The 16,496-nt window shown below is 40.9% G+C and overlaps 1 protein-coding gene across 5 annotated transcripts in view; it reads left to right on the top strand.

The window, feature by feature from the left end:
- Positions 1 to 4,731: 4,731 nt before the first annotated feature.
- TBCE (tubulin folding cofactor E) overlaps positions 4,732 to 16,496 on the top strand; it is a 29,857-nt gene continuing 18,092 nt past the window's right edge. For 2 of the 5 annotated variants that reach the window (XR_008238073.1, XM_052806742.1), the window contains exons 1-3: positions 4,734 to 4,868; positions 5,281 to 5,414; positions 7,329 to 7,413. Coding sequence is in view for 4 of the 5 variants with exons in the window: in XM_052806742.1 (XP_052662702.1) it covers positions 5,315 to 5,414; positions 7,329 to 7,413 (185 nt within the window). In the remaining variant the exon portion in view is untranslated. Of the gene's footprint in view, positions 4,869 to 5,280; positions 5,415 to 7,328; positions 7,414 to 16,496 lie in introns of all 5 variants that reach the window. The other 3 variants (XM_052806743.1, XM_052806741.1, XM_052806740.1) reach the window with 3 other exon arrangements.

Below are 16,496 nucleotides of genomic sequence, written 5' to 3'. Positions count from 1 at the left end.
TGATACTTCTTCATGCTTTCAACTTTATGGCTGATTTTGCTAATTATTAAATATCTAAATGACTCCATGTACTATGGAAATTTCCTATATTTATGGCTTCTTTCCCCAGTTATTGTTAAAATGCTAACATGGTATGAAAACATGGGATTTGTGGGTTTTGGTTTTGTGGGGGTGGGGTGGGGGTTGTGGTGCGGTGGGGGTTTTTTGTTTGTTTTGGGGGTTTTTTTGCACCTTCTTAAATAAAACTGGTTTGAACTCTAATATGTCTTTTACCACTGAACTGGGCCAGGCATGTGTAAGAGCTATATAGGCTTCCATTGCTCTTCTTTGTTCTGTCTTAATCTTATTTTACATTTCAGGTTTGATATTTACTATGTTCTTTGTATTACTTGCTCAGTACTTTAATTGTAATTCTTTTCTCAGCTATATTTGTATGCTGCTACTAATACTGTAGCACACACAATACTATCAAACTCATTTTTGATCCTGGACAAACAAAATAGTCTGGGTCTGCTTTTGAAATGGTAAATCTTGGCTCATTGTTTGCCTTCACAAAAGTAATCCAAGATTTTCTGCACTCCTGAAATGCCAGAAAAGATTTTTCCAAGAAGCTAAAGCCTGTAACATATATTGTTATAAATTATTTTTGTCCTATATAGCTTGAGCTCCTTTCCTTCTGCTACCTGTTTGCTTTCAGCACCCATTTTGCTTTGGTGGTAATGCTTATTAGGCCTTTCTGTGAAACAACTCACTAGCCCTGGGGGAGAGGAGTTAATTTTTGTCTGGGTTAATGAATTATCCCACTCAGCAAGAGCCTGATGAATGTCAGAGCTGGCAGGTGGACAGAGGCTAGAGCAGAGCCAGGGAAAGGATTTGAGAGAATAAGAAAACCTGTTTTAGGCTCCTGTGGCTGCCTCATGTAATTTCACCTCATTTTACAAGATCTTCTTCACTTCATTAGGAAAGGCTAAAGAGCGTGGTTAGTTTTTCTGAGCTTCCCTTGTTTGCTTTCCAAATTGAATGTAAGAGATATTGAAGTTAAAAATTATTTATTCTGATAGTTATATAAATAACTTGCATATATCATCTTAACCTTTTGATTAAAGGTACAGGTAAAACAGAGTACATTGTTTCATTACTATATTTTTCTTTAACAATTTTTCTATTCTTGAAGCCAGGGAAACATAACCTGCTACCTGCCTACTTGACTTGATTGTTACCTCATAGTAACATCCTTCCTGAATAACTTTTATCATAGCTGAGCACCAGTGTTCACCTTTTCTGCAGCATTTTTTAATTACTTTAAAGGCACCTTTGTGAGGTGTGGCTAGGAGTAATCCATGATTCATTAATTCACTTTCATTCAAGCATATTATCTGTGAAATTTATAGTATGGATGCAGGATAAACCACATGAATCCTGATAGCGCTCCCTCACCTGTGTGCCCTATGGAACAAATGAGTTCTCACTTAACTCATTGAAAAGGCATTTACTGAGCATCTTTGTTTACTACAGCATAGAGAACCATGGGAGATACCCAAAGAAAGCCTAACACGATGCTTCCAGGGAGAGCACTGCAAAACCTGATGTGAATTTTTGTGGAAGACTAACTCTGATGTAAAGGGAAATCGTAGTTAATTTTCTGCTTTTGAACTCCAAAACAATCCATGAAAATACTCTCTACTCTGTCAGTATATGAATTATATGCTGTCTGTAAGCAGTTGCATCTTTTCTTGATCACAGTAGATTATTGTCACTCTCTTCATAATGTTTCAGTTGTTATTTGTGGAGCATATGGTACAAGTTACTTAATCACTCAGTAAAGTAATTATTGAAGTCTGTAAAAAGGAAAAATGGCAAACATATATTTTTGATTATGCTGTCTTGAAATACACACAAAAACTGGCCTGTTCTCTTGCTATAATCTAGTATATGTTATTCTGCAGTGAACTTCTGTTATGCCTCCCTCAGCTAACAACTTTCACCAACTTAAGTTATTAAAATCAGGCTGACACCAAGGCCATGTGAACAAATTAAAAGGGAAAAAAAAAGTGTTTGCAAGGAAAAACCCTGAAGTTCTCTAAAAATAGAATTTCAGATAATTATGGAGTTAATACATGAAGCATGGAACTAACTCCTACAGTTTTTCTGTGGCTTTAACTGAAGAACCTATTGCTACTTATGCTCTCTTCTTTTTGGGGGTGGGATAGGGTGTACAGGTCAAAGTAAAAACCATATGGAGGAATTGTCATTGCTATTCCCAGAAATGTAAAAACTGTGCTATAAACCTAATCTCTTATATTTTACACCAACCAAAATGAATGTTCAATAAATTCTGAATTTAAATCCTTTTTCACTGAGGTGCTTATAAAATGCAGAAGTAGCAATTCTAGGTAACAAAGTGAAACTGTTAAATGGGACTAGTTGTTTTATTAGCATTGGGACTGTCCTGTTTCTTGTCAAATACATTGGATGATCTATAGCTATTTGTTTATTACAGTGCTAAAACAGAAGAAACAAGAAATGCAAAGAGATAGAAAGAATAAACAGTAAGTTATGCTGTTCTTATTATTTTAGAAATACTAAATACATGAGTTCAACAACATGCTTGTAGATTCTGAGAATGGCCAATCGCCTATCAAACATGCTGCTGGGATCAGAAAGAGTGTGTGAAGTATTTTCTTGTTGTCAACACCTTTCCTGACATGCAGTCAAACAAAATAGAGCATGCTCTCAGGTTTGTACTCGGGAACAGCAAGTCAGAAAAGGAGAGCAAGAGGGCTTACTGCCATTGTTTCTGCTGTTGTACCACTATCTATGTAGCTTCAGCATCATTCAAAACTGGAACAGATTGTTCGAAGGCTGCCCTCTGTGGGAGGTGAATGGGCTGAGGAACTGAGATAAGACAGCAACACCACCACAGATGTGGAAGGACTAGAGTATGTATTTTTTTCCAAAGACATTAATTGGCCTAAGACACCACATCACCTTTGGCAAAGGAAGACCCTAAAGTAAAGGCACAGAGGTATTCACTAGAATGTCCATTTGGGGAGCAGCTGCTTTATGCCAGACAGTAAAGCATGCTGTCAAAGCCTGTTGCTTGAAGATGCAAGCCATCAGTGTGCCTAAGAATTTACGTATTATCCAGATTATGTTGATTGGAGTATACTAGTGTTACCAAATACCTGTATCTGAATTCTGTAATCAGTATCATAGAATCAGAGCAAAGAGTACTAATATGTTGCCTGCCAAAAGAGTGTATGGAATTATTTAATGTAATAGAAGCGGAGGCACAGCACTGAAATAGCTTCTTGATTACTTACTATCATGGTTGTTTCAGTCTTTGTGGTCCCAAAATTCAAATGATTGTTTGAATTAAGTTGTTATGAGGCTTTGAGCTATGAAGCAGATCAGAGATGAACAAATGTGGAAAATGTCAGCTGGGATACTTCAATTTTTATAACCACCAAACTGTGTGAAAGCTGTTAGATCTTGTCACAGCTGTGCCTATGAAACTGAAGAGCTCTTACTAAATTTCTGTTCCCCAGCACTTGCTACTTCAAGAATACAGTCAAATCTTTCTGGCTTTGCTGTTAATCTACACATGCTGGACACCTTGATTCTTTTTTTGTAAGCCATGTTCTCAAATTGTTACATCTCTTCTCTGGATCCTCTGCCAGTTAATTGATTTTGTTCTCAAATAGTGAGTGTTGAAATAAATGCAGTAACAACTGTAGCAGTGCCAAATACTGAGGTAATACAACTTTTCTGTTCTGTATGCTTGCTTATGTAAATCCAAGCAGCACACTAGTTCCCGTGGCCGGATGCTGCACCAGGGTAAGTTGTTGCTGCTTGCCGAGCTGTCCGTGTTCTCCTCAGTCACTGTCTCCCGGGAAAGTGCCCCAGCCTTTAAATGTGGCCTTGCTGCCTTTGTTCAACGTGCATTTAGGCAGAAAAATGCATAGTGCTTGCTTGTTTCTAAATGTGCTAAGTAAGTCACGTTTCACCGATGTTAGCTGAATGGAACAGACTGGTGGTTTGATCCTGAAGAGACCCAGCCAGTGCAGCCTGACAAGATCAGGTCCTGTGAAACTACACTGCTCGATGATGATTTATTGCTTTAGTTACTGGTCAGCCACGTGCTGAATCAGTTATAACAGTATCTTGCTCGATATCAGACTGACAGTCGTGTATGGCTTGTCTACCACACGCCGCTTTGAAACATTAACGCGGCAGCTGTTTTCTGGGGGAACTTCCCCGCCTCCTCGCCTGCCCCCCTCACGTCTGCGGGTCTTCCCAGGCTGGCCGAGCCCCCCGGCCCCAACGCCCGCGCACGGGCCCTTGCCACCGCTAGACCTCGGCGCTCCGCACTGGGCTAGGCCGCATCCCCTCAGCGGCGGCCGGTAACGACCGGGACGCTCCTCCTGCCCCGGCAGACGAGCTCGCACCCCGCAGCCTCTCCTCCGGCTCCTGCCCCCGGCGGCCGTGAAGCCGGGCGCCGCGCCGCAGGCCTCTTCTCGCCCCACGGCACGTTGGGAGGTGTAGTCCAGGGGCGGCAAGTCCCCGCGGCGCGGCTCCCTCGGCGAACCGCATTACCCAGGGAGCATCGCGAAGGCGATGACTTCAGCGAGGTCGGAGATGGGGGTAGGCCAATAGCGGCCAAGCTAGGGCGGTGCTGGAGGCTTGGGGCCAATGGAAGCGCAGTGATAGGCCGGACGGGGCGGGGTGAAAGCCGTCAGCCGGCGCAGGTCGGAAGAGCGGCCGGCTGTGCCTGCCGCCCTCGGTGCCGGCGCTCCGTCCCCCAGGCGCGGGTGCGAAGAGGACGAGCCGGCGTGCGGGCCCGGGCCCGGGGCTGCTTCTCCCGCCCGGTGTGTTAGCTTGTCCTCCGTCTGCTGCTTCTCCCGCGGCCGAGAGTCGGTGACTGACTTTACCGGCCGCTAAAGCCGCGCGCAGGGACGTTTTCTCGCGGGGCGGCGGCCGCCTGTTCTCTCGCCGGCGGTGCCGTGAAGGAAGTGCCCCGCTCCCTCACCCGGGCCCGCCGTGACCGGACCCCCGCCGCGGCTGGGAGGGCGGTTTGCGGTCTGTGGCCTGGAAGGCCGACCGAAGGCAGAGGCTCCGCAGCGGCGGTGCGGGGCATGGGAGAGCCGCGGGGCGGGGGAACACAAACGTCGGCTTCAGGAGTCCGGCCTGCTGCTGGGCCGTTACAGAGCAACTGGAGGTAGGGGGGCTTATGAAAGCAGTGGTTTGTGTGCGCTAAGGGTATCGCTTCTGTCTCTGCAGGTCTGTGGGCAGCCCGGCCTTCGTTTTTCCCAGCATGACTGCCCGCGTGCCTTCTGATGCGCTGGGTCGAAGGGTCTTGTGCGGCACGGAGTATGCAACTGTGCACTACGTTGGCAGCGTTCCTCCTACAGCAGGTAAACGTCACAGTAGTAAATAACCTTTACATTTAATGGTTGTTTTCAAAATTCTAATTATGTTCTACTTAATTTAAAAAAAAAAAAAGTTAAGTGGCAATTTACAGATTGTTTTTTCCTCGTGGTTCTTGTGTAAATATGGCAACTTCTAGATAAGTTGTTGGGTTTTTTTAGAAGTCAGAGTTGTCAAAAGGAGCATAAGAAGTACTTTTGGTTGAAATTGATTATGTTTTTTATTACAGTGGAAAGAATTCAGTGCCTTCCTTTTTCCATTAGTTTTCATGAACAGTCTGTTCCCTAATCTCTGTGTACTGACATAGTCCGAGAAGGAGAGAGAAAGGCAGCAGCAGATCAATGGACTAGGCGCTGCTTTGATAACATATTCAAATTCATGATGACAAATAAGACTCAGCCCAGCTTGCTGAAAGATCTGACCAGTCTGATTGTGAGAGCACTGTATGTCACCTTTGAAAAATTGTGGTGACAGGATGGGGAGATTGCTGATGCTTGGAAGGAGACTAGCCTTGCATACAGTTCTAGAAGAGGCAAGAAGGATGACCAGGGAACTGTAGACTCATCAGCCTCACTTCAGTTTCTGGAAAGGTCACGTAGCATGTTCCCTTGGAGTCCATTTCCAAGCCTATGAAGGACAAGATGGTAGCTGGGAATGCTTGATACTTGTAAAGAAGAAAAAGATGTGCTTGGCAAACCTAATTACCTTCTGTGATGATATGGCTGGGAATGTGGACAGAGAGGATGGGGGATGTACTGTTCCTTGACTTTAATAAGTCTTTTAACAGCGTCTCTATAAAGAATCTTATTTGGAAGCTGGAGAGATACAAGCCAGATGAATGGACTGTTAAGTGGTTTGAAAGTCTGGAGGTCTGTCAAGTGGAGAAGTGGTAATCAATGACTTGATACCTGATTATGCACGAGTACTATAGGAATAAATTCTGGGGTCTATATTGTTTAACATATTCATTGGTGTCTCAGATAATGAACAGCATTCCCCCTCAACTGGCTGATGTGACAAAAGGTAGAATTGCAATCCAGAGCAAGCTTTATGAACTTTAGGTTTGGGCCTAAGATTCAAGGACAAATTTCCACATGTAGTGTGAAATAAACCTGTGTATCAGAATGGACCAGGAAGCACTAGCAACCCATAGGGTCTATTGTAAAGAACTTGGGAGTTAAGGTGGATACTGTCATGAATATGAGCCAACAGTGAGCTCTTGTCACAAGCAAGATAGGTGCTGTACTGGGTTACTTTGGAGTGATGAATGTGGCCAACAAATCAAAGGAAGCTGTTATCCGCCTCTGGGGGCAGGGGTTCTTGATAAGATTGCACTTGGAATAATGTATCTGCTTTGGGACCATCCCAATTCAAGAGGGATGTGGATAAATTTGAGATGATCCAGTGGAGGGCTGCCAAGGTGGTCCAGGACATAGATCACGTATGTGTGTTGTGGAGAGAGGTTGAGGGATCTGGGCTTGGTTAGTGTGGTGAAGAGAAAATTAAATGGCATCTAATAGCTGCCTGCAGCTGTTTGACAGGCGGTTACAGAGATGACAGAGCCAAATTCTTCTTACTAGTATTAGATTATATAACAAGGGACAATGGCCACAAATTGTAGCTGGAAAGGTTCAAACTGGACAGCAGGAAAATCTTTTTCTCTGCAGAAGTAATGCAGCACTGGAATAGGCTGCCCAGATAAGTTGGAGTCTTTCTATCCTTGGAGATTTTCAGGATCTGGCTAGGTAAAAACTTACCTGGCTGACCTGTTTTAGTGCTGGTGATAATCTCCTGCTTTGAGAGGGAAGGTTAGGCTAGATGAACTTCAGAGGTTCCTTCCAACCACGATTTCTACGGCTATGATGCCATAAATTTGAAAATGTATCTACCGTATTTTTCAGGAATTTGGCTTGGCGTGGAATGGGATGATCCTCAGAGAGGAAAGCATGATGGTACCTATGAAGGAACACAGTACTTTAAGTGCAGGTGAGTTGATTCACAGTGTTGGCGTGTCGTGCGTATTGACAAGATGGTCATGGGAAAATGCCCTTTTCCAATTTTTAGGGCAAACCCTTTTGTTATCAGTTGGCTGATATTAGAAAGATAAACCTGAATGCTGTGACTAGCTATGCCATAAAGGCTGTTGCGTTGCTATTAATCCAGTCACAGGGATTAGGATATGGTAAATACTTAGAAAATACAAGTCATGGTATGTAATAAAAGAGGTATGTAATAAAATGTGACTTTTGGATGTTATTAGCATTACCTTTAGTAGGTTTAGACCTTCTACCTTAGTGAAGAAATCAGTATGTCCTACTTACCTGCCTTAGGTAATTCTGAAGTGAAATACTGGTCCATATTAACTGTCTCAAATATAGGTTAGATTTGGACTTAACATGACTTGCATGTATCTTTTTAAGGGAAAATACCAAGTTCCTGATAATGATTTGGATTATATTTGTATAGCTGAGGAATTAAGTATGTTCGCTTGCATTTAATACATGCAAAACACAGTGTAGCTGTGGGGTTTTTTTTAAGTATATACATGCATTACATTTAAGTTTAAAGACTCGAGCACTTACCATGTTTGAAATTGGGGAATATAGGACTCCAGGGTTGATGCTAACAGCAGCAAGCTGTTGATTTCCATGTCAGAGGACACTGCAGCAGCTAAAAGTCTGTGAGTTAAAAAAATAACTGGACAAATTCATAGAAAAAAAAAGTCATCAATGGCTCTTACATACTAAGGGCTGCTAGCTCAGTAAGTTCCTGAGCATTGAAGTGGTGAAGGATGAGAGAGTATTCTGAGGCTATATCATTAAAATATTTGCCCTATTGTCGTATTTTTCCCAATCATTTTCTATTGGCAGCTTTTGGAGGAAGGATCTGGTGTTACATGGATGTTTTGACCACTGGATCACAGCCAATCTTACATTAATGAGATGAAATGGAGAGATTTCTAGGTCTTTTTCCACCTCCTACTTTCCAAGGCTGGTAATAACTGTAAAAGGGCAGTTTGACTGCAGTTTGTTCCTAACTGTTCAAGTGCTCATTCGAGTGAAATGAATCTGATATAAATCAAGTCCTGTGACATTGAGCACTCAGAATTAATAGAAGGCTTTTGAAGGTATGAAAGAAAGTGACAAACCAAGAAAATAAATTAAAAGTTGTCTGTGGTCTTGCTTTTGGATGTGTTTTTGCCTTTGGTTTGTTGGAAAATGTAAGAAGAATTTCCTCTGAAATTAATTCCTCATGTTAATTATCTTGAAAAAGTTAAAGCCATTGATGAGAGGATAAGCAAGTCATCTTTTTTTTTTCAACTTGCATGTAAATGAAAATCATAAAAATAGCTGGATGAAGTCAGCCCAAAAATTTGTCTTGCTTAGTTTCCTGACTCTGACATTGGCTAATAGCAGATGACTAGAGATGTGTGAAAGAACAAGAAAAGTACGTAGTGACAGTTTTCCAGAGTCTCTGTAGCTTTGGCTAGTCATGGTTCAAAGATTTTTCCAGAGCCAGAGGTGGTGTATTTGTACATGTACTTTGTTTTGCTCTCAATGGATGTTTCAACAGAGAAAATTTGTTATGAGAATTTCCTCCAAAAGAATAACTAAAAGCATATAGTAACAGTGCATGCATTTGCTAACTTTTGAGTATGTGTTTTCAGCTTGTGAAAATTGTGATCATTTCCATTTTTATGAGTAGATGAGTCTTGTCACCTTCTTCTATCTGAATATATGAATATCATATGGAAGGGATTTAGAACTGTTGCTCTAAAATGTCACATAGAAGGAAAAAAAAAAAAAAGAGATTGTGGGGGAAGTAGGTATAGTTTTTTATCTGCCAGAAGGTCTTCTGGAGATAAATGGAATTCCCTGATGTAGCAAAGGAGGCTGCTGTACTTGTATTGAGACCTGAGAGCAGTTCAGGGCTTGTTAAAGTATATACTTCATTATCAGTTCAGATCAAAGTTTTTCTCAAGCCAGCAAGTAGAGCTGTTTGGTCTCTGACCAAATTTATCTATTTATTTATTTATCTATTTATCTATAATTTACCTATTAAATAATTTTAAATTAAAAAGTAGCTATTTTGAAATCCTTTCTGGGAGTACTATCTCTTACCTGGAGCCAAACAGTCATAAACGGGGAAATGGTAGATTACGTTCAGTAGTGCAAATCAGAATTCTTAGTATGTATCTTCTTAACTTCCACGTTTGTGTAAGGTGGAGGCCCTGGAGACCTCATTATCAGAAAATGAGATGATAAAATCTGTTCTTTAGAAAAATAAATAAATAACCCACACACACACCTGTGAGGACTGGGTATTTTTTCCCTTGTATCTAATAATAATAAAACAAGGCTTAAGGAGGATAAGCACACTTAATGCAAGAAAAAAAATCAACATTGCTGGATTTTTCTTAGCTAAGAAAAAGAACTGGAAATTATGGTCTTAGAGCAACCATGTCTTTTGAATGAAGGTATTAGCAGAAGTTGCTTCTTAAATGCTTTGAATTTAATTGAAGCAGTTTCCAAGTTGAGGCTAGTTATATTCTGCTGTAGAAGAAATAACAAAAGTAATTGGCTGGCCATTCCGAATCTCTCTGGACAGAAGAAGCAATTGAACGTGTTGTGGATGTTTTTCAGAAACTTCAGTGCTTTACATTTGTGTGTGTATATTATCTATGTACACGTGCACAGACTCTTGCTTTTCTAGCAACCATTAGTGTGCTCCCAGGAGATGAGATCTCACATAATGATCCCAATTCTTGTTGTAAGAATCAACTTTTTGAGTGAAGCTGCGTATACCTGCAACAAATTTAAATGTAGTGATCTTTAAATATGTTGTTCTTACAATACTTGTTCTTTGTTATCAACTTTGTTCCAATCAGAGAAAATCCTTCTGGAGTCTAAGAGAATACATAATAGTACCAGCAGTCAACCGTGACTCACAGACATAACTTTCTGTGTGCAGACTACTTTGTAGTTCATGTACCGGTTGTGAAGATGTAGGCAAACTTAAGTAAAAAATGGTTACCTTATTTTACCAAAAAGATGCTAAAAAAATAAAACCCCACAACCTAAAATGTCACCTCTTTACTACTACTGTTTGAGAGCGAGGGGGAAATTATGTTTCTTTATATAATGTGTATACGCATATAAAAATAATTTTTTTTTTTCCCCTCAAACCTTATCAGTGAGCCTACTTTGCTCACTCCCTGAATTCTGATAAGCAGAAGCAGCTGATGGAGTAGCTTGTACTGTAAACAAATGCAATGAAAGGACATTTTTTTAACTCCCTTTTAAGGTAATTTTGAAAAGAATGCTTTAAAAAAAAAAATCTTAGAGTGACATTTCAAAATAAGAACATAAGAGGAAAATAAAACTGAATTTGAGATTCTTACTACCAGAGGATCTTCTTTGTAGCCCTTATTTGGGCAAATCAGTAGGTCTGCTTACAGCTTTGTGGTCTTTGTAGGAGGTTTTTTGGAAATATAACCTAAACTTTTATGTTTCATGGCAGTACGTTTATCTGGGTCATATATTATGTGGTGCTAATTGAACTTCCTAAGAATATGTGAACCAAAGAACAAAACAGCTGTACTTCAAACTATGTTGACGTCATGGGCATGTTCATCAGCTCTGGATTAGCTGGCAATGTATACTCTAGTGGCATTTTTGTGAAATTTTTTTTTTCATAATAAGGTCTTGTTTCCTGATAACGGACGAAGCTATTATTTTAGCTGTCAGTTGCAGTAGTGTATCATGTAATTAAAATAAGCTGTGCTCTACAGTCCTTCAAGAGAAATGAGGAGTAATCAAGCCTAAAATAGTGTTAAAATTTATATACAGCTTTTGAAACATGAGTATGCTTTCAAATAAGTTCTTTCACATAGTTATATGCATGTGCTCCCCTGGGAGATGGGGGTTACAAGCAGACACACCTCCCCTGGGAACGTGAGTGCCTTAGCTGCACACACCTCCTGTGGGAGACACTGGTGCTCCAGCTTCTGTGTCCCTGCGCTGCTCCCTGCAGTCTAGTAACGTGCATACTGGTGGAAAGCACCCCCCAGGTCACACTGAGATGTGGGGCATATATGTTGCTCCCCATGATGTCTGTCCTTGCTGGGCACAGGCTCACCTCGGCATCTGACTAGGAGGCAGCTCTGTCGGGCCTAGGCAGAGATGTATGTGCTGCTGGTGGGGTGACTTTTGACAGCATCAAACCAGGTTTTGACCGCTGCGCTGGTGTACCCTCTTCTTTCCCCCCACAGTTCAAGCTTCTTTTATGCTTCCTGTCAAGTGGAGTCCTTCCTTCCCCCATGTAATCTGGCAGAAGGGTCGTCTTCCTCCTTAGTCCTCCTCTCAGTCAGTTTTGGGTATTCCATTCACACATAGTGTTTACACAGGCATTGCTGTTTTAGCAGCTGGTTTTATCCTTGCCATTTTGCTGGGGAAGATGTGTGGATTACCCAGCAGTAGATCACATACTTCTCTACTTACCTCACAAGATGGGAGTGACATGCTGCTGTATCACACATTTAGAGTACTTTGAGTCATCCTTGAAAGGAACACATCCCCCCAGCTAAGGAATATGTTTTGTTCTTCACAGACCACTTTCCAGGGTGGTATTTCAGCAGATACTGTTACTAGAAGTATTGACCATGTTAAATTGTAATCCATTTCCCCAGGTTTGACTTTCACAGCAAGCCAGAGAAACAGAGGGAGGTATAGTAAAGCTTTTTTCTGTGATGTTTTCAGCCTGGCAGAATTGCAATTGCTTCTCAGATCTTTGTGGCCTTTTTCCCCCCTTGTGTTATTAAGTTTTCTTCTGGTGGGAACTTTGACTTTTGTATACTTGTGCAGTCCTGAAATGCCAAATTATCCTGGCAAAAGCATTACATGGTTTCAGTTTTTCCTCCAGTCAGTTTTATAAGTTGCGTGTGGACATGTTTTTAAATATACAAACAGCAGTTGTGACCAATCAGATGTTACTGTTTGCATGAAATTTATGCTCCTGTCCAAAAGAAGATCTGTTTATATTAAATTAGACTATCTCTCCTTCAAGAATAACAGATTCTCCTCCAGGAATATCTACTTAGAGCACAAACAAACCCTTCAAATACAGGAAGATGTCAATATCATTTTAGTGTCTATGAAGAAGAAGCGATTGCCATTTAGCAAGGGGAGAATGTGTTCCCAAGATTCCTTTTAACCTCAGAAGATCTCAGTGAGGAAGTTTTGATTGTTTCACTGTGTGTCACTGTAGCCATCAGAGACTTCTGCTCTCTGCTGTCAATAGAACAGTGTTGAAACAAAACTGTTGTCCCTAACCACTATTCCAACACGTCCTGTGCTCCAGCAGAACCTTAAGATAGCATCTGGAAGTGCAGATGTCTGTCTGTCTTTTGTGAAAGCTCAGACTCAGCTTTCAGGTCTGTTTGACTAAGGTAAACTTGCAAGAACTTCAAGTACTTGCTGATGTTTGCAAAGCTTCTGCTGTGGAGTCAGGAATTTGATATACCATAGCACTTTAGTATTAGGTGTCATTTATAAGCATTGTTTGATGCGACAGCTGCCACAGACTGTTCTAAAACTTGAAGGGTTTTCTTTACTGCAGTGTGTAGATTCTTCTAAAAGAAGTCTGGTCTGCTGAGCACCTTCCCCTAAAAGGAAGAGATCTGTTCAGAACCTATCTAGAAAGATGTGCATGGATTCAACTGGCTGTATTTTATGACACCTTATGACCTTTGTAGTGTGTGTGCTCCAGTCATGATGATAATTGCCTTGAGGTAATCATTGCAAACAGCCGGTACTGGACAAAGAAGCCCCTCCATCCACCTTTAGTGTCTAGGCTGATAAAGCTGACATATCTCTCCTTGGCTCAGAAGCTTGCTTCTGCAGTCAGACAGCTCAAGTGTGTAACTGTTGGCAGAACACAGTTTATGTACTACTGCATTATTCTTCAGGTACTGAGAAGTGTATGTGTGTGACATTTCTCTGGCGTATGAAGAGCCATCATGTGCCTGTAATGATGAGCAGTGCCACCACTTTTTTTTTTTACATTAACAGAGAATAATGATGCCAAATTTCCTCTTTATTCAGGGAAATGGTTAACCAGTGGAAGCTGATAGCTAATCTAAATTTTAATGAATATCTTTCAAGGGCCCTGGGCATGCTAGCAGATGGGCTGTATTGCTTGAGGCTACTGAATCATGAATAGGAAGTGTCCTACAAGCTGACTTCTGAGATTGGGGTCAACCTCTCTATTCAGTAAGAAGTGTCAGTATTAACCAGAGCCAGCTGGTTGTCAGAGCCCCATTTGGGCATATTTCGTATTTTCTGCTTAAGGAAATTGGGCATATCTTCTACCACTTCATTTCTGCACAGTGTATTGTCCTGGCTGCAGGACATTTTACACACATGGGAGCAAAATCCCTGTTCTCAGATTTCTGAATGTGCAGCTTAAGTCAGGTTGATCAGTAGTCCACTGGTTCTTCCATCTCATGAGATGCATGCTGGATGACTCTTTGGATTAGTATTTATCTCTTTAGTTCCCAGTTATGGAGACTAATTGCTAATAGGTGTGCTTTTTCATGAGTCCAGGTGCCGTACATTAGTTGTCTGATATGTACATATGGCTTGTAGGGTTCATATTCCCTAGTGTGCAAGTTAATACAGGCAGTGTATTTAGGGAAAACGAGTTACAGGTTAAGTGACCTCTCTCCTTGAACACAATCATTTTGCCTGAAAATAGGTTACTATTGCAGTCTCCTTTTCTGTCCTTCTCTGTGACAGTTCTTGAAAAAAGTAGATCAAATTAATAGAATGGAACCGAAGGAGAAACTTAGGCTGTGGAATGGATTTGAGTATACATTAGATAAGATAGCATGCATAGTGCTTGGAAGTGATAGGAACAGGAGAGAGAAACCCTCTGATCTTGCTATGATCAAAACAAAAAACAGAAGGGTCTTGAGAGAGAAATGTACCATACTTTTCCTGTAGCTTCAAATGACAAGAAGCAAGGTAGCATTTTTTCCTAGGGATAGAACTGGCTCCTGCAAAGACAATGAGGAAGGAGATGCCAATAGAAATGGTGACCTGAGAAGACAGAAGTGGTCTTAGGAATGGGTATGTTGATGGAGAGACCCAAGGGGCTTGTCTACGCCAGGGATAAATGGCATGACAGGAGCGGTGCAGATGTGGGGGTCTAGATTAGCTCTGGTGAAAGAGTTGGGGAGAGCAGAGGAAGAAAAGTAGCAGAACTGTTGAGTGCAGAGGGATGGTGATGACAAAATGGGGAGAATCAAGGGGATAGGAAAAAGGACAGGAGATGTCAGAATAAACATACAGCAGGACCTAGGGCGAATCACAGATAGACAAGAGTACAAGTTTTCTTTCCAGAGCCTGCGCTACCTGCCATCTATGAAGCTGTTTGACTTAATTAAATGCAAAAGTGATATACTTCACAGGTAAGAGATGTTATAGTTAAGATGGTGAAAATGTCATTTACTGTTTTAAGAAGTGGTGTTAAGAAAGAGTCACATAATTTTTACATTTGAGGAAGTTTAACAGTTAAACTAGCCAAATGTTTGCAAGCTGTGAAGAGCTTCAAAGGAATGGAAGAAAAGACTTAAGGGAAGGTTACTGGATTAAAAATGTAGAGAACTGAAAATACTTATCGAACATGAAAGTACACACTGGATTTACATTCTCTAAGAGTATGCCTTTCTGCTTGTCTTGTAATCATTGCGCTCTAAACTTAGTCACTACAAAACTAGACTGAAAATATTTTTGAAGTAAACAGTGTCTAGTTTCTACCCAGATCTTTCTTTAGGATATGAGAGTACTTTAATAAGTATTAGAAATGTTAACGAATTAAACTGGTACAGGCAGTTTCTGGTACTGATTTTTAAATAAAAATGTGAATATATAATGCCCAAGCTATTCCATCGACTTGTAATAGGTCCATAGGATTCAGGGTCTCTAGTTACTGTTTTTCTGAGAGAATTTTGAACTCTGTAGCATTGGTGGTTTATATTATGGTTTGCTAATTAGCCACTTGACGTTTACATGCTGTTTTGGAAAGAGGAGTTTTATTTACATAAGTGATTTCTTCCTCCTGGGTACTTTCCAACCAAAGTCTGTACTCTTCTCAGCTGGAAGGCAGACAGGTAATCATAACTACCAATTTTCTTCCTGCTGTTTTCTGACTGATCCTTCTATCAGATCCTCCATCTGCTCTGTGATACCGTTCCCACAACTTGTCTCTGCCAGTTCTTCCTAGGTACTATGTTTCCTTGCTAAGTTTGATAGAAATTGCCAAAGCAATTGCATGGCAAGAAATTGTCATGCAGTAAAGTTTTTTCAGTGCTCAAGAAAAACTAAGAAACTTCATAGGACTGTGTAGAACATACATTAGCTGGATAATTCTGTTGAATATTCAGTTTCAAAATGGTTACCGAGCTAGTACAATATTGTTACCAAGTTAGTATCAGAATTTTTAAAAGTTTGAGTTTGTATAAGAGTTCCAAGTGGTACAATTTGCTTCTTGTGTCATTTGTGTGGATGGAAGGACAAGGCTGCATTCTCTTAGAATTACAGGTGAATTGTTTAAGTCAAATATAATGAGGCAATGACTATTCTGAGTATTCCTATGGGCCTTAGGCTGTGGGTAAGACTCCAGACACATTTGTTGTATGATTTAGGTAACTTTGTGTCTATCCATAGGTAGAAACTTAATTTTCTGGAAAAACCAAGTTCATAATGAGTTTGGAAACAACAGAGCAGTTATTTCTAATAATGGCACTGACACTGTAATTTTGATGTGTAGGTACATTTGGAGATCTGGTGCTTCAGTTCTCGTGGCATCTCACAACGTGAACCTGTTGGGCCAAATACTATCAAAGATACTTTGCAAGTCTTACCTGGTCTCACTGAGTGGGAACAGTGATGTCTAAAATTAGCCCATAGAATTGCTTTTTGACTGCTTTGGTTCCCAGTATTTTAAAGAAGTAATAAGTAGTACTTTTGAGACTAGTCGTTGTTACGATAACTTTTCATATTTCACCT

Source organism: Harpia harpyja, chromosome 13, assembly GCF_026419915.1.
Source record: "Harpia harpyja isolate bHarHar1 chromosome 13, bHarHar1 primary haplotype, whole genome shotgun sequence".
NCBI lineage: Eukaryota > Metazoa > Chordata > Aves > Accipitriformes > Accipitridae > Harpia > Harpia harpyja.
Note: the sequence above shows the minus strand (reverse complement) of the source record. Positions and strands in the feature narration are given on the sequence as shown.